The following is a 19,070-nucleotide window of genomic DNA, read 5'->3' as shown; positions in this document are numbered from 1 at the left end:
AGAATGGAGGGGTCAACAGAAGACATCTAACATGGAGGATTTGCTACCCCAAGCCTTCAGTGACAGAAGTGAAAACTCTCTTGAGTACTTAGCCTATGCTTGACTAGAGACTGAGGAAGCTAATATACTTGGAAGGACCTGGTGTGCTAACAGGGCTGCTGCCAATCTTTGGAAGAATAACTCATTCTTGCCAAGAAGCATAACAGATGGGGTCTGTGGTTTAGCTCACCACTTCCATTGTGTGCAGCTGTCAGTTGTGGCTAAAGTCCTGGGTTCTAGAGGGTTGCAGGCTGTAATATATACCCCAGATCTTCCAGAGAACTACTGGCATACTCTGCCCAGTAAGTACAGGCACAATCCATCCACACTGTTAGAATCAAAGGATATTTTTCATTAATTGAATGTGACAGTGCATTTACCCCTCTTTGTTTTAGAGAACAAAATACTGATTCAAAGATTGTTCTGACTATGAGCTCCAAACAACACACACCACAGAAGCCAATGACTCAGTTTGGTCTATTTCTTTATGAATAGATTCTTCTGTGTGGCGTGTCCAAGTGAGTCCTAGCTTGCAAATTCTCAGCACTGCTCACCCAGCAGTAGTCTCCCTTTAACTTACTTGGCATGGCTTTTCCTCTTGGGCCATGATGATTTCAGCTGTGTTGGTGTGCAACTTGTACATGCAGAATATTAAGGAAATGACCTGAATAAATCTCCTTCAAGCAAAGGGTCAGAATCAGGCTTCTGGTAACAGTGTCTAAAAACTGGGATGAACCACATCTGTTTCCACCATTGTATGACCCTGTGAACTTGTTAACCTCTGTAAACTTTGGTATTTCCATCTATGGAAAGGTTATAGATTTATCTCCCCTTCCTACATCCCCAGATTTTGGAAATCTCTGAAGTGCTGCTTTATTATAAGATATTATAACCCATAATATATAGTTATTAAAGATAAACATTAATTTTAAATATTTTAAAGGGTTTACATATGCCTCTTGTTTTCTCCAGAATAGTTGCTGGGGCTTATGAAGTAGCATGTCTTAATTAAAATAGAGGAAATGTGATTTTATTTCAACCTATCATGAAATGTTGAATGAAAAAGGAAAAGTCACTTATTAATTTTAAGATTCAGACTTTTTATGTGAGAAATGGTGATAATAGGAATTTACTTTCTGAATTTTCTCTGGAACTAAAAGAATAAGTGCTTTAAAAAAAATGAAGTGTTATAAAAGTGAAAGTTACTTTTTAGGTTAGTTTAGATGAGTCATAATATTTGATAGGTCAATTTATTTTCATGTTATGTAAATAGTGTTTTGCTACTCTTGACTAATATTAGAGTCAGAATTCTACTCTATGAAAATGGAATATTTCAGTATTTCTAAAAAGAAAATATGAAAGTCATGACCTAAGTGACTCTGGTCAAGTGGAAGAAACCCTGGATGTGCAAAGAGAAAGAACATTAAAGAACTGATTTTTCTTTTTAAGTCTTTTATAGGTTTAGCAAGATTTTGGTTTAATAACTAGGGGTATCCACACTCATAATTTATCTGTTGCTGCTATAATGTTGTGTTATAAACCACCTCAAAGCCAGTGGTTTAAAAAAGCAGACATGATTGCTGTTGAGTATGGGGTGAGTTGGACAGGTCTTCTGCTATTGGCTGGACACATTCATATGTCTGCAGTCAGCTGTGGGTTGGGAGGCAAGTCTGTTGACATTGGCTGGTTTCTATCACATATTTGGAGGTGGGCTGGCTCTGAGCTGGTTTGGATGGGTTCAGCTGGAATGACTAAGCTTTTCTTCATTGGTTTCTTACCTCTGGCAGGCTAACCGGGGCTTATTATCATGATGGCTAGACGTGGTAGAGGCTTAGGCTCAAAAGCAGTCTATTGCTACTTCTGCATCATGCTTTTCTGGGCAAACCAAGTTATAACACCAAGCTAGATTTGAGGAGTAGACAAAGACTCCACTGCTGGATGGGAGAAGCTACAAAATCACATTGCAAATTGTATGGATACAGGGGGAAGTAGAGGATTGGGGCCATTTTTGCATTCAGCCTACCACACTTCTCTACTTAAATTGTCTTGTGGGCAATAGGCAAGGGCTTATAGACATCTGGGAGGTTTCAAAATTTTGGACATTGCTATATCAGTGTGCCACTACAACAAGCCATCTGCATAGAGCAAGCCAAGTTTGTACTTAAAGGGATCTATAAGACATGCCGACTATTCTTACGAATGTACAACTTTGTCTGACATACATTTTTTAATATCTGGAATATCCCATTTGTGCAACTTGAGCAATTAAATCAGATGCAGTAACTGGTAGTGTGACACCTTTCTCAGCCACCCTTATAACAGGTTAATTCTTAGGCTGCTATTTATTTTACATATTGGATTTAATTTACAGAATAAACATATGTCATTTTCTGAAAACTTCCATCTCATTTGCTTATATTTTTAGAGGGAGGAAAATTATCTTTACTTAATAATATTTGGAAATGTGGGCCTTTGTACAAAGGGCTGTTATATAACACAGCGGTCCCCAATCCTATCGGCACCAGGGGCCGGTTTCGTGGAAGACAATCTTTCCATGGGGGTGGGGAGGGACAGATATGGTTCAGACGGTAATGTGAGTGATGGGGAGTGGCTGTAAATACAGAAGAAGCTTCGCTCACTCGCCCACCGCTCACCTCCTGCTGTGAGGCCCAGTTCCTAACAGGCCATGGACCAGTCATGGTCCATGGCCTGGGGGGTTGGGGACCCCTGATATAGCATATTTATTCGTAACTCAACATTAAAAAGGGTGTATGTAGGGGGGGAAGCTGGGGAGTATTTACAATTCTTTGCTTCTGCAGTGTAGATTATTTCTTTACTTAAACATGGAGCTTCAAAGGGGAATTTAGATCAGTGAAAATAACATATTTGCTTGGCCTTTGTTAATAACAAAGATTTTTGCCTGTATCTTCATGAATATGGAAAAAATAGAATTAAAAATATTTGGGAAAGTAAAACCAGATAATTATAATGAAACCAGTTAAATAAGATGCAAACTATTATATATAGGATGGATAAACAGCAAGGCCCTACTGCATAGCACAGGGAACTATATTCAATATCCTGTGATAAACCATAATGGAAAGGAATATGAAAAATAATATATATATGCATAACGGAGTCACTTTGCTGTACAGCAGAAATTAAACACATCGTAAATCAACTATACTTCAATAAAATTAAAAAAAATAAAACAGAAAATTTTAAATTATATAATTGAGAAAACGGTGACTATAACCCCATGGATGGTTTTGGATATTTCAGAATACAGCCTGGCCATGGTCATTCCTAAGAGAAAGTTTGAAGTTATAATAAAATGTAGCCGTAATGCATTTAGAGGAGTCAACCACTTTCTAACTAGTCATAAAGTAGGAAAATAATCTTTCACGTTATTATGCAACCTGCAACGCTTTTACTAGTTCTAGTTAGGATTAAAAATGACAGTTAGGGGCTTCCCTGATGGCGCAGTGGTTGAGAGTCCGCCTGCCGATGCGGAGGACACGGGTTCGTGCCCCGGTCCAGGAAGATCCCACATGCCGCGGAGCGTTTGGGCCCGTGAGCCATGGCTGTTGAGCCTGTGCTCCGCAACGGGAGAGGCCACAACAGTGAGAGGCCCGTGTACCGCAAAAAAAAAAAAAAAAAAAAAAAAAAGTCAGTTAATGTATATAATATATATGTAGTGGGATTATATGGGAAATTTACTGTTATCCCAATATTTCATTGTCCAAAGTTCTAACTAGAATTCTTGTTTCTTTCAAGTGTTCATTCTCCTTAGCCTGTTGAACTGCCTTTGAACCCAAAGACCTGTGATAATCTACAGGCTATGTGTGGAGACTAAAATCCCGTGCTAGTCTTCTATTTCAGAGTTCTGTTTTGGCTTTATTTACTGAACATTAACTGATTGTCTATTGTAACCTCTTGTTCACTGAATTCATGTATTAAGTGGGGTATTTATAACATTTTAAAATAATAATTATTTTTAAATCTATGGTGGAGAAAGGTGAGTTTAAGATTCAAATCCTGGCTCCTACGTTACTAATGAGATGACTTTGATAAGGGGGTGGTTCGCCTCCTAAGCCTCCTCTTCTCATCTTTAAATTGGAGATAGTAATGTTACTGATCTCATATGATTACTATAATAATAATGAGGTAATATGCATAAAGTAAAAATGTAGTGAGCTTTCAATAAATAATGATAGCTGGAAGTCATGCTTTGTTTAAAATACACCTGTATCCTAACCCCTGGAAGAATCTTTGCTAGGAAATCTGAGCAACATAAGAGAAAAGACTATAAATGCTGTTATTTAAGTTACCCAAGGAAATATTCCAGTCTGATTATCTTACAACCACACTTAATAAGCTCTGCCCATGCCTTTAGAGCTTTTAATCAGTTTTTTTCTTTGCTCTACTCTTTTAAATAAGCTAGCAGCCAAAAATCACCAGATATTTGTGGGAAGTATCTGATATGAAAGATAGAGACAAAGCAAGCAGGAGAAAGCAACCAGGTGGGAACAAAGACTAGCCATTGGAAGAAGACTTTAAAAATAAACAGAGTCAATTAACATCATGGAGGGAATTGGAAATGAGACCAGGATGCTATAAAAATGATCAGAGAACAAAAAAAGAGCTCCTTAAAATTCAAAACATGATAGCAGAGAGGAAAACTGAAACAGAAGAGTTGGAAGGTAAAGTTAGAAAATGCCACAGAATGTAGAACAAAAAGATAAAGCAGGCAGACAGGAAAAAAAAAAGATAAGAAAATTAGAGGAACAATCCAGAAAGTTCAATACCCAAGACAGGAGGTGTTCCAGAAGAAGAGAAAATTAAGAAGAGGAAGTAATAAATAAAATATTTCTGGAGAATAATTTCTAGAACTTTTCCCAGAATTACAACATGATTTTCTAAATTGAAAGAACCCAATGGATGTCCAGATTAGTGAATAAAAATAACTCGAACCAAAGTCCAAAATTCATGTAAATTCAGGACATTGAGGGCAGAGAGAAAGTCCAACAAATTTTCAGAGGAAAAAAAATTTTCATATCAAGAAAGAGAACTAGGTTTACAACACTGGAAGCTAAAAGACAATGGAAGAAAGCCTTCCAAATTCTGAGGGAAAATCATTTCTAAACTAGAATTTTCTGTTCAGCCAAAATATCAATTAATTTTGAAGGGCAGAATAAAAGTATTTTCATACATATCAGGTCCCAAATAATATACCTCCCTTGCATACTTTCTCAGGAGGCCACATAAAGATAAAATCCTTGAAATCAAAGGGTTAAGCAAAAATGAGGAAGAATTGGGAGTTCCAACACAGTAACAAGGCAAAGGTAATCCATTCTCAACCTTATGAAGAAAAAGCCCCAGAAGACAGTGGTACAAAATCTGGACAGAGAATCCAGGTTGGAGAGTGTCAGAAGTGCCCAGGAAGACATCTTCAAGAAAAAAGATGAGAGAATATCAACATGTCCTCAAGACAAGGAGATTTCAAAAACTGTAGCTATGTGGAATTAACAGTAAGTACAAAACAATCTGATCAAATGAGAAAAGAAGGTATAGAGAACAAAATATTGTTCAGGAAATGAAAACTAATTATGACAGTTGCATGACAGCTATGAATATACTATATATACACATGTATGTTTAGTAATAACATGTAAATATGAAATATAGAGCTAACCAAAATTAAGATAAATCTACATCTATGGTGGGATAATGAGGGCAGGAGAAAGATGAGGAAAGGATGATGCCAAAAGCAAATTCTTCATCTTCTCAATTCTTTTTTTTTTTTTTTGATGCAAACATTTTAATTTGTTTTAGTAAATGATTGTGTTCCAGCAAATTGACAATCAAATGATAACAAGTTTACAATAGAAAAGGTATTATAAATTGAACGGACAAGAGTTGTATGATTCATGAGTCATCAGATGGCACACTCTACTTTGGTCTGTCAGACAGATGATCTGTTCCAAAGAGGTGAGTTCAATATTACCAGTCTAAAATTGTTCCATCTTTGTAATTACCTACTCACAACAATCAGTACTGCACAGTTGATCAATAATAAATGTGTAATGAAAAAAACATTTTTTCAGAATTCAGCAAAAATTGGAATGAGTAACTGTTTAATACAGATATGAATAACACTAGAATTGTAGATTTTTGTAAAATAAAACAGGAGAGCATTATACGATTATCAAACAAAACCTCACCAAAATTGTCATTTTAGTATTCTACACTGTCACTTTTTTTAATGTTTGGGATCTGATTATCTTACCAAAAAAATGGTTAAAATTATTAATGCATTTTGTACACATTTATTTAAAATATTGTTCTTTGCATTTCTGTTGTTAGAATCAAAATCCATAAAGAGATAAATATGGAGCCAAACCTAATTTTAAATATTTCTCTTAAACTTAACATTGATGTTTTAGTTTCAATATCACATCATCACAAGGTATTAGGTAAAATTTCTAAGTTCCAAGTTATTGACAGAATAAATTACCAATCGTTTGACCAGGTTTCCAGTTTTCAGTCTCCTGTATGTCTTCATCCATTTTCTCAGCCTTTGCTCACTCACTGCCCAGTCCCTGAAGCCATGTATTTTAGGTTTCATTTACATGGCTGCAGTCTAATTCTAGGTATTAATTTCTCTTTCAAACATTGCCATGATACTGCTACAAAATTAATCATCCCAAAATAAGGTGGGCTATAACATACATTTATTGAGATCATGATTCTACAGATCTGTGTTTCAGCTGAGAGTTATTTCTTTTTTAAAACTGAAATGTAAATGACATATAATGTGTGAATTTAAGATGTACAGCATATTAATTTGAGACATTTATATATTGTAATATGATTGCCATTGTAGAGATAATTAGCAACAATAACACATTACATAATTATCCTTTCTTTTTAGAGGTCAGAATCATTAAATTCTAGTCTCTTAGCAAGTTTGATGATTATAATGCAATATTGTTTTCTGTATTTACTGTATTGTGCATTAGATATCTAAGTCATATCAGGCAGAGAAAGAAAAGTATGTATGATATACTTATGTGTGAAATCTTAAAAGGCCAAACTCCTAAATATAGAAAGTAAAACAGTGGTTTCCAGGGGAAGGAGTGGGGGGCACAGTGGAAGGGAGTGGGGGGCACAGGCACTGTCTTGGCTGGAGCACATTTGCTCAGCTCCATATTTCTTATATTCATCCAGCAGATTAGAACCCTCATCTTCTCAATTCTTGATTGAGAAATCAACAGATAGTGAACAGAGTGAATCAGCCAGTTGTGATGTAAATGTATTATTTAACAATATGGAGATAAATGGCAAAAGAATCAGGTAATGTGATTAAAAGTATTTAAACTGAAGAGAGGGAAATTGGGTGGGGCTGGGACAGGAAGCTTCATCTATTTATGAGAAGCTTTATACATTTATTTGGCACTTAAAAACTAAGAGTTTTTATATTTGATAAACATGAAATCTAAAAAGCAATGTATCTATGACATTGTACTGATTCAATTTTTTGAAAAATGAGGACAAATATTTCCCCAAAGAAACAGGTTTTTGAGAACTTTTAAACATGAACACACACACACACACACACACACACACAGACATTCATCACTGTCACCAAGCAACTATTTTCTATCAATAAATGTGAGACGATTTTTTCCCCCATGTGTGAGTACTGCAATTCTTTGCCTAACTTTTATCTGTAGATTTAACCTCACATTCTTGAGAATCAAACCTACCAAGCAACTTTACAGCTAAGGCTAGTCCACAAGAAAGCAGCGACCAACTTTCTCCTTCTGTCCCTTCCTCTGGAATAAAAAGCAATTATACAAATATAGAACATATTTTATTATTAAAACATGCTTCTAAAAATAGAACTAGATAATTTGTCTCATCAAAATTTATATGTCTTTGCCTAAATGAGGGATCAGAAATTAAACACATATCAATACAAAGGAGACAAATCATTATATAAATAGAAAATCTCAATATTTAAAAATTCAAATATCAACTGTTAGCAACTTAGTGCATTTTAGTGCATTTTTTTGTAGTAGCCCTGGTTATTGTACTATGAAGAAAAAAATCTATTCTCTCAACATTCAGGGATGAAAAAGAGAGAGGGCATTAAGACAAATGAATTTTCTGAGTATAGATATTAAGCAGCATGTTAGCTTTCTCCTGTGGTGCAATCTTAGTTTTCCACCACAGCACATAAAAACATATTCTAATATCAGTAACTAGCCAGATGGTATGTTACCCATGGAGTATGGAGTCAACATGGATTTTTTGCCCAACTTCAACAGTCCATGAAAGCTTAGCGTGTGACTCCATTATATGGAGTTGACTTCAGCTATTTTGTAAAGAGCATACATCTCAGGAGATGAAGCTTAAGATGTATGCCTAAAAGGCACTATGATTATTTTATAAGTAATAAAATAGATTCTCCTCAATGCCAAGATATTCCTTGAGAAGAAGTTCATTCCTTAGGAAGTTGGAATCAGGACTGCAGGACACTGGAGAATCACTTGCTTGCCTGGGGCACTAATACACTGCACAGGTACTTCTCAGCTCCTGTGTGCACACCAATCTCTCGGGCTTTTGGCTAAAAGCACACTGTGATACAGTTGGTCTGAGGTGGGGCCCAAGATTCCGTATCTCTAAAAAGTTCCCAAGGGATGCTGATGCTGCTGGTTTGTGGACCACAAATTGAGTGGTTAGGTGCTAAATGATACCATAAGCTTCTCATTGATTAGATTGCTAGGTTTCCTATGTTGGCATAAAAGAGAGAAAACTAATTATAGAGTTTAATAGATTACCTATCACACAGTAGGAATTCAATTTACATCTTTTGAGAGACTATGCTATCCTCAGATAAGTATGGAGTTGAAGAGAACCCCCAGAGAACATATCTTAGGCATATTTAATGAGAACTAAACTCTATATCTCTATATGCTTGGTGCAATTTTATATTTCATTTATACAAATAATGTAATGAGAAATGCTATTTTAATAACTGAATTTCTCACATATTTACAGAAAAGATTAATTTGAATAATTATAAATTATACACCAAACATTATTTTATGGGGAATGGGATTTTGCAAGATGATTTCCTTAGATTTTTCTTTATTGTAGGTTTTGCTGTTGTCAGGCTCTTTTTGTTGCTAGGGGTTGTTATGGGCCAAAATTTATATTCACTTATATTCACCTAGTTCAGACAGTTGCCTGTCTTCATGTATAAAACATATTTTGCTTCCAATCTGCTATATTATGTGGGCTTACTTCTTTATAGTTTATTAGTAGAATTAACTGGACCCACACATTCCATGCCATAGAGAAATAAAGAAATAGGACACTTTATGAGGCAATAAATGCTCAGTTACTTTAAGGGAAAGGTTCAAGAAGTCTTGAACTTTTTTCTTCCTATAGAACAGGGGTTTGCAGACTATAGTCTATGGACCAAATCCAGCCTGCCACCTCTGTTTGTAAATAAAGTTTTATTGGAACACGGACACACTCAATGTGTGTGTGTCTATACTGTCTATAGCTAATTTCAGTCTACAGTGGTGGAGTTGAGTAGTGATAGAGATCATGTGGCCTGCAGAGCCTAAAATATTTACTCTCTGACCTTAAAAGTTTGCCTATTCATTCTGCCATACAGTTAAAGAGTATATTCTTTCTAATAAATTAATTTGAATAGGTAACAGGAGACAACATTATTATCTTCACTCAGACTAGAATTAGAATGTAGGGTGATGCAAATCTTACATTGTTTCCTCCTTTGGAAGGTGCAGTGGCAACAACATAGCTCAAATAACAGTATATGTATTCTGTTTGGTGGAGAGGTTCTCTCCATTGTCTATATGCAACTTAATTTTTCTTTTTTAACCAATCCCCAAAACAAAAGTGACTACTTGTTATTAGGGTATTTTCATTTTTTCCTCTGTAGTCAAGAAAAGGGTGTTTTGCATCTTCATATTTATGACCTGAAATTTTTTACTACAGTTTTAAGTAAACCATTTTCCAAGTTATTTTTCTTTTCAGATTTGTAACATAATCACTGCCATCTGTTGCTTGCCTTGGCTGTTCTCTGCTCCTTGTACATATTTGTATATGGGAATCTGATATTTAATATGTACCAGTGGAGGTAACCTATATTGGGGAAATGCATACATGTTTATAAAATATCTGTATTTACCCAATAAATATATGTACAACTTGATTCAATTTTTAAAATCTGTCTTAAACTGCTAACCTGGTACTATTTTTGTGAATGCAAAATCCCAGCTCAATATTATTCTTTATCTATATGATTCAGTTTGGCATTACAAAGCTGGGTCAACAAAGATGTGGGGTTACTTATTTATTTCCATCTTTAAAATCAGAAGGAAACTGGAATATATGTCTTTCCTTTTAGTCATGCTATTTAGTTAGATAAAGATTGAAATCGTCCAAACCCTTATTCTGTCAATTCTCTAGCATATTATAATGTCAGCATTAAAGTAAAAGATGGTATTCAAGTGAGAAAAGCACAAGTTCACAGTCTCTGTAAATCATCATAGATTGACATACATGGCAACATCTATCTCTAATTATGTAGCTGCTACTGTAGCATTGGGGCCTATTTTTAATAAAATGCAACACTATGCCAGCTCCCTCATTACTTAACCTCACAAATACTTTGAAGTACAATTATTTTCCATGAAAACCAGTGTTTCTACCCTGATCCTGAATTGGTGGAATGACTGAAAACCAGCAATTTCTTCAGGAACAGAAACCCCGGGGAAATACATGAAAAAACAAAAGGCATTTTTCATAACCTGCTGGCACAGAGCACTGAAAGACATTTAGAGAATTGAAGTGGAACAAAACAATAGCATCAGAAGCCACAAGAGTGTTCTGTGTTTGCTTTAGTATCAGTTAGGGCTGTTTGTGGCTTCATGGGCTAAAACCCCCCCAAACTGTAGGGATTTAAACGAGATAGAAACCTTTTTCTGATTTAAAATCTAGGTGATCCAGGATGATGTGATTGATTGTTGGGAGACCCAAGAACTTCTATCTACCTGCTCTACCCACCTCACTTCTGACTTCCATTCTCAAGGTCACCTCAGGGCTGAAAGTTCAGCCCTCAAGTGGGCATTCCATGGAGCAAGAAGTGGGAATGAGGGCAGGTGAACAAAGCACACTGTCATCCCAAATTAGATTGGAGTCTGTTGGAGGAGGTCATTGAGCGGGTGTGATATGTTGTCCCGTGAGCTTGATCTGGGCAATTGGAGGCTCCTCACCTATCCCCTGTCCCTGAAATGTACCTTCTGCCCAATAATTCACAGTGGGAGCCGTTGTCAAGGATGCATCCTTGAGAGAGCATGAATTGTTGAGACCATCTGGATGGGATACGTGACTGAACCACGTTAAGTATAAACTTTAAGATTCTGGTGGGCCGGTGCCCGATATAAGCCTGTTATGTAAATTCCCTTGATTTTAACCTGTCATCTACCAGTCTAGAGTGTCTGCTTCTTTCTTTGGTCTCTTCCTGCCCTCTGTGTACCTGCAGTAGTTTCGAATTCCCCCCCAGGGAACTTTTGAGGTTTCAAACCAACAGAATCCTACTGCCACTGGCCTCGAGAAGAATGGATACTGGGTAGGCAACCAGACTCTCTCTAACAGGGACTCCCTGATGAGCATCTTTCCCCACTGCTTTTGTATGTTTTACATAATAATTTGATTGGTTATAACAAAAAAGTTTGCTCTTAGATCCCTAAGGTGGGGCGACTATAGAGAAATGACAGCATGCCAGAAAAGAGAAGTCCTGATTGGAAACAAAGTCATGTTCTTGTTTGTTAAAGCCCAAGAAAATGTGAAAAGATGGTTATCCATATTTTATAGATGTTAGTGTACCAGTAAATGGTGACTGAAGTCTTTGCATAAGAAGAGGTTCAAAATTGGGGAATTTAAGTTCAGTTTAATTAGGAGGGGAATTATTATCTGAAACTAGTCAATAGGCCAAAAGATTTTTTAAAAGTGTGAATGCATTCATATGTTCAAAAGCTCAAAAATAATAATAAATTTCCTTTAAATTCTGGTGAGATATCACTAGAGACCCAAAGGTTGGTGGTTATATTTGAAGTGAGAGAGGATTGGGGGGTGCTGATATTTATTTTTATAGAATAGAGAAGACAGAATGACTCATGAAGATTATATATACTGACAGAGTGTTGCATCACTCTGTCAGAGGGTCTGGAGATGGCAGGACAGAAGCAGGGTGAGGTGGAGAGGTCTTTCCTAGATGCTTCTTGTCCTGAGGCATTGTTTCCATGGGCCACACTCCCTAACACTTGCATTTTCTGTGAAATCGGATTCTTAGAGCATCTCTCCTTAGACATTTTTGGATCTGTGCTTCCAAATTCTTTTTTTTTCAAAATGGTGTTTAAGGTGATCAGACAGATTTCAATAAAAGCTTTTACTTTAAATGAAGGATAAAACAGAGCTTAAATGAATATTGGGTCATTTTTCTTCTTTTTTAAGAAGAAAAAAAACCCCACAATTTTTGTAACATAACTAAAGCAATCTGAAAGCTTTTTTCTTTTGTGTGATAGAATTTAGAGAAAATGCATTGTGCTGTTAAGAAAGGGTTCAAAGGAGAGCCTCTGGGGAGGGAAAGCATAGCTTTTTTTTCCATGCATCAGTGATAATTTTAAGTTGTCTTCTTTTGAGTCCCCGCCTGTCCCAGGGTTTTACTTGATAATAGAACTCACTGAGTCAGAACTTGGCAATTTCATCACGAGGCCTGTTCTTATTTACCATCTAAGATGTATAAATCTTATCTCTTATATTGATGTGAAATGTAATAATGGTAATAATGTTGCTAATGACATTTACTTCTTGGCTTGAATACTCTCAAAGTATAGTTCTTGTTCACAGAATTATACTGTGCAGGTGATCACGTGACACTCACCCTGCAGTCCCTTCAGGTACCCAGGCTAACAGAAGCTCTGCTTTCTTCAATGTGCGGTCCTCAAGGTCACCATAGGGACCATCTTCATTCCAGACAGTCAGGGAGGGAAAGGGTATGGAGTAGCACAGATGGAGGGTTTTATGTACCAAAGACTATTTAATGTAACCCAGATGTGGTTATTATAAAGCTGGTTCTAGGCGGTTTTTCCTCCCTATCTCTCTGTTATTTCCAAAAAGATAGAGTTAGAGGAACCCTGATGCTTAGATGCAATTAGAACACATTTATTGGTAATGGAAAAGAACTTTTGAATTCTAGAAGGTTAGAGATGAAAATGGATATGATTAAAGTTTATAGAATCAATGCAGGCAGAAAGAAGTTGACTAAATCACAGACCACAGAATTAGGATGCTGCCTTTGAATACTGCTCATTAAAAGTTATTCTAGGGCACATAAAGGCAATATAGTACAATTTTAGAATAATTATAAGTGCATTAACTACTATTGATTAGCACTATGTGACAGAGACTTGCATACATGATTTCATTTGATCTTCACAATAACTCTTCAAGAAAGTGTAGTGTGCTGATTAAACGTGTCTGCTCTAGGGCCAAGCTGCCTGGGATTTAATTCTGGTTCTTCCACTTACTAGCTGGAAAATCCTGTACAAGTATTTAACCCTTCCCTGACTCAGTTTTCTCTACTATGAAATGGAGATGATAATGATAACCCGGTTCATGGGGTTAATGTGAGGATTAATGAATTAAAAGTGTAAAACCCTTATAGCTTTCATCATCATTATTATTTACCCATTAGTATATAAGGCTTCTGTATTTCAGAAGGAGGAAGATACTTTCCCAATGTCACAAAGCTAGTCATTGGTAGAGCTGGCTCTTAGAAAGTATGTCTGTTCAAATCAAAACACCCTTCCTTCCCACTGTGGCAGGCCTCAAGTGAGTGATGAACTGCTAAGAGACAGGGCTACATACCACAGTTTTCTAGAGGAAATGGGAATATTTACATTATATTGCAGTTAAAAGTAGGGAAAAACTACTCAGATCTGAGTTGTAAGTTCTAGAGGTGCCTAGCATGGTGGTTGAGAGTTAAGTTCTCAAATCAGAGATCCTAGGTGTCAAACCTGGTTCCAAGTTGGGTAACCTTAAGCAGGTTAATTCACCTCTCCAAGTCTTAATTTTATAATCAATAAAACTGGGGATAATAATATGGTCCACCAGATCAGCTAAGACTAATAGTAAGGCTTAAGCAATAAACACACTTATTGCCTCACTTATCAGGAAGTCTAGAGACTTGCAAAGGGCTAACAATCTCATGAAGGACTAAGTAAGGCTCTTTGCATGTTTCTAGTTGGCCATCCTCTTTACAGGGTAACAGAGAGAGAGAGACAGAGAGGGAGAGACAAAGTCAGAGAGAGACAGAGAAAGGAGCAGGCCCTACCTCCCTTAATCCATTGGGCAGATTTGGGTCTCCTAATGACCTCCTAAACCCATCAGAGAGAAGGACAATGTGATTTCTATAATTGCTTTAGACCAATAGACCAATAGCAGTTCATTTCCTGGGAAGAGGGAGGAGCCACCTTTCCTAAGCACATTGCCAGCTGAACCAAATCAGGGTTTGCTTAACAAGGAAAAGGTGGTGGGAGGGTGCTGTTGAACAGTAAGTGTTATGTTATGGAGTATCTGGGAAGTGCTTAGCCTAGTGTTCTGGCCTATAGTTAATTCTCAGTAATGGTTAGCTTTGCCAACTCCCTGAGGCTGACATTCCCGAGGGCAATTCTGTGCTCTCACATAAAACAGACCTTTTTATTGTTTTAAAAACAGAACAGAGCACTGAACTTGATGGATCACAGGCCTGGCTCACACAATTTTGGATGTTCTTACCAGTCCCTTTGCATGGCAAAAATCCCCACACGTTAAAACTACTTCTGCCTTGTATCTTAACCAGAGGTGTGGAAAATGAGGGAGTTGAACCAAGCTGCCTCAAGCCTCATCTTACATGTTGAAGGGGGTTATCGCACAGCTCTCCTGGCTCAAACTGCATCCTTCTGCTGGCAGAAGGAGTTCCCACAGTCCATGCTTGTCTTGAAGACAAACAATGTTCAGAATTCTACAGCTTTATTCTCCTTACATTCACAGCAACAAGCAACAGCTGGGAAGGATCAAGAATACTAGATGAGTGACTCAACCAGCTACTTCCCACAATAATTGTGCATAATAAATGATCCCTCCCCCAGTCCCTGGCCAGATCGGTGGATCCAACAATGAGCATATATTGTCACGCTCATAAGTCTGCCGGTTGTCTGGGTTCTGACAGATCTCAGATGGGTTCTGTTGGATTTGCCTCTAGGCTGCAGATCGGGCCTACATCTTCCCCTTATGGCTCTCTGAGACGTGTTTGTCTCAGGGTAATAACCAGAAACCCCAGAGGGCACGTATATTTCCCACTCATCCTCACAAGTATATTTCAAGCCTTTTCTTAGGTCACATCTTCTAACATCTCATTAGCCAATATCAATGGGGTGAATAAATACACAGGTCACCATAAGGTCACATGGCAAAGTGTGTGGATACAGAGAAGGACAAGGAACAGAGAGAGATGATGCAATCAGCCGCCACTAAGTCTCATTCTACCTTCTCATTTAGCCTAGAGCCCATTTCTAATCTTCCAAACTCGTCTTCTAGAGGGCACATCTCTGGTCTATCTTGCCTTCCTACATCATTCTGCTGTTAAGCCTATTTGGCCAATAATCTTTTCAGTACAAAACTGAGGGTGGTGGAGAAATAAAAGAGAGAAGAGAAAAGAACTAGTCTGGTAGGATGAATTATAAGCACAATTGAGAAGGGCAGGAATGCTGGAAGTAGAGTTGTGTTGCTGTTTTCAAGAGAAGCAGTGTGAAAATGTGATGGTGCTCTCTGCACTTAGCAAGCCAAGGCCACTGGATAGAGAGTCTTTGGACAATATACTCAGGTTTTAGTTTAGGGACATGTGATCAAAATGAAACAAGTCAGTCTTTAAAGAGATTCTTTGTGGCAAGTGGCTTCCAAGGACCAGGTAAGGCCCCCCAAAAAGAGCCGGAGTCTGGGGTCATGTTCACCAGGTTATCCTTGGTGATTATCATAGTGCCCAGCATACAGCTGCTAATGAACACATATGTTTTGAATGCATTGAAATATTTAACAGCAAATTTCCCCGTCAGATTTTGGGTAATATTTTGACCGAGTTTGTAAACATTGGGCCTTGGAAGCCTCTGGGGCAGAGGAAAAAAGACAAACACTTAAGAGAAAAGAATGTTTCTCTCTTTCTTTGTTCATATTCTGTTTCTTTTTTAAAATCAACTTTATTGAGATACAATTTACTTACAATAAAACATACTCATTTTAGGTATACAGTTCTATAATTTTGACAACTGTGTACACACATGATATGGAACATTTTCGTCTCTCTCAAAAGTTCCCTGGTTCACCTTCCCTGTCAATCCCTGCCACTCCTGGCCACAGGCGACCACTGATCTGCTTTCTGTCAACATAGACTGGTTTACCTGCTGTAGAATTCCTGAGATGGAATCAAACAGTATGTAGTCTATTGTGTCCAGCTTCTTTCACTAAGGCTTAGAGTCTGTGTGATTTATCTGTGTGGTTGTATGCCCATTACTTTTTTATTGCTGAATAGTGTTCCATTGTTTGGCATACCACATTTTGTTTATCCATTTACCTGTTGATGGACATTTGTGGTTTCCAGTTTTGGGATATTATGAAGAAAGCTATGAGCATTACTGAACAAGTCTGTGAGAACATATGTTTTCATTTCTCTTGGGTAAATACCTAGAAGTAGAAGTTCTGGGTTTTATGATAAGTAAATGTTTAACTTCATAAAAAACTGTTTTTCCAAGTGGCTTTACCATTTCATACTCTCCAGCAGTGGATGAAATTTCCAGTTGCTCCTCATTTTCTCAACACTGGCATTATCGGTCTTTTAAACTTGATCTATTCTGGTGGGGCTATCTCTTTCTTTGTTTTAAAAGAAATGAGAAATGTTTGTTGAATGAGTACAAACATCCTTACACCTATGTTCCTAAATGAGCAAGTTTCTATCAGTTAGACACCTCTCTCTCTCTCCTCTGTCTCTGTCTGATACACGCGCGCCCGCGCGCGCGCGCGCGCACACACACACACACACACACACACACACACACACACACACGCAGGAGCCTTCTGTCATCGTGGGAAATAAAAGCATTGTTTCTCTTAGAATGGGCTTGCTTTCTCAGAAACACAACTTAATCGAAGAATGCCCAGGCTTCAAGACCAGCGCGCTGCAAATTCTCAGGGCTGGCAAGGTTCCCCAAAGAGCTCTCACTCCATGCCTCTCAAATGTTCTCTTCTCTACTAATAAATAATAATTGTCTTTTCAAAAAGCTGGTTTGTGGTCAGCGCTGGAGAGCTCCAGCTAGAGGGGAAAGCAGTGGGTCGCTTCTCCGCTCCCTCCGACGGCTCCCTTTTCCCACCCCGTTTGGACCCAAGGACATTTCCAGGCTCGGGCTCACGTTCTCCATCAAACCCCCAGGAACGCCTGGCTCCTGTACACCCCAGCACCCCGCCACCGGGGCACGAGGCATGCTCAGAGGCGCGGCGGCGCAGGCGTTGGCTGCAGTGGAGCCCGGGAGCCGGAAGGTGCCGCTGCGTCCCCGCTTCCCGGCGCCTGACCCAGTGCGCAAAGTTGGGCTGGAAGCCGCCGAGGGAAGGAGGGACTGAGCGAGCGCTGGTGGCGGGGAAGGGGGGCGGGAGGAGGAGGGAGAAGGGGAAGGAGCAGGGCGGGGGGGCGCGAGCGTGTGTCATTCGCGCTCTCCCTCCATGTCTAGAGGATGTGCTGAATGGTACGCCAGGAGGCGACGGCGGCCGAGGAGCAGTATCCGGCGGCGGCTGGCAGCCCTGCTTGGCGGCTCTTTGCCCTCCGAGGCTCCGCATCCACCGCGGGCGCCCGACCCCGCGTGCCGCCCGATCATGGCCGGGCGCCTCGCCCCCGCGCACCCCGCCTGCTGAGCCGCGCCGGAGGAGGTGCGGAGGCCGGCGCGGGAGCAGAGGCGAGCGCCTCTGGAGCCGGGAAAGGAGCCCGCGCCCTGCGCCCCGTCCCTGCCGCGCTCGCCCGGGCTGCCCGGAGCCCCGATGAGCCCTGATGGCCGGGGCTCAGCCCGGAGTACACGCTCTGCAACTCAAGCCCGTGTGCGTGTCCGACAGCCTCAAGAAGGGCACCAAATTCGTCAAGTGGGATGATGTAAGTCGGGGTGGTTGGCGGGGGTGCCGGCGGGGCGCGGGGCAGGCGCGGGCCTCTCGTGGGGGTGGGGCGAGGGGTGCGTTATGCAATGGGCGCACCCGGGCGGGCGCGGGGGCTTCGGAGCGCTCAGGTCGCCGCCGCCCGGACGGGTGGCCGACAGCGGCGGCTGGGCTCCCGCTCTTGGGTCCTTGGGTTCAGTAGTTGACGTCCTGGCTGGGTCTGGTCAGCGCCCCCTGAGGTCTGAAATCTTTTGGGCCAGTGGAGCCGAAGGGGCCGGCGTTGCCGGTGACGGGTCCTGAGAGTTTGGAAAGTGGGGAGGGTGAAGTTGGGACCCGCAGGAAAGCGCTGCGGTGTGAACAAGTCGCGCCCCTCTCCGCGCGCCGACGCACCCCCTGTTACCTCCTTTGGTCCCTTTCGAGAAGGAACTGCCCGGGAGTCCGAAACTGTTGAATGGTTGCTCAGCGTCTTAGCGCTTTTCTGGGCGCCCACGCGGCAGAGGCAGAGGACACAGCGGTCCAGCCGACAGGTGGTCGGTGATGCCAAACTTTAGCGCCCGGCTCCGCAGAGAAGGGCCCTGAGAAAGGCTGGGGAGGACACACCAGGGGAGGGCTGAAGAGCAGAAGAGGGTAACTGAGGGGTCGATGAGGGCTCGGTGGGCCTGCAGGCCAAGCAGGAGGGCAAGTTTCTGAGAACTGAGCTGGCTGGTGTCTTCAGTTCGAAATAGACTACAGAATAGAATACAAGACATTACCTCAATTTA

General features: G+C 40.0%; 1 protein-coding gene across 3 annotated transcripts in view; it reads left to right on the top strand.

Moving 5' to 3' along the window:
- Positions 1-18,063: 18,063 nt before the first annotated feature.
- PLCB1 (phospholipase C beta 1) overlaps positions 18,064-19,070 on the top strand; it is a 691,592-nt gene continuing 690,585 nt past the window's right edge. For all 3 annotated transcript variants that reach the window (XM_067707502.1, XM_067707500.1, XM_067707501.1), the window contains exon 1: positions 18,064-18,310. In XM_067707502.1, coding sequence (XP_067563603.1) covers positions 18,212-18,310 — 99 coding nt within the window. In that variant the 5' untranslated portion in view covers positions 18,064-18,211. The remainder of the gene's footprint in view (positions 18,311-19,070) is intronic.

This window comes from Pseudorca crassidens, chromosome 15 (assembly GCF_039906515.1).
Source record: "Pseudorca crassidens isolate mPseCra1 chromosome 15, mPseCra1.hap1, whole genome shotgun sequence".
Lineage (NCBI taxonomy): Eukaryota > Metazoa > Chordata > Mammalia > Artiodactyla > Delphinidae > Pseudorca > Pseudorca crassidens.
Note: the sequence above shows the minus strand (reverse complement) of the source record. Positions and strands in the feature narration are given on the sequence as shown.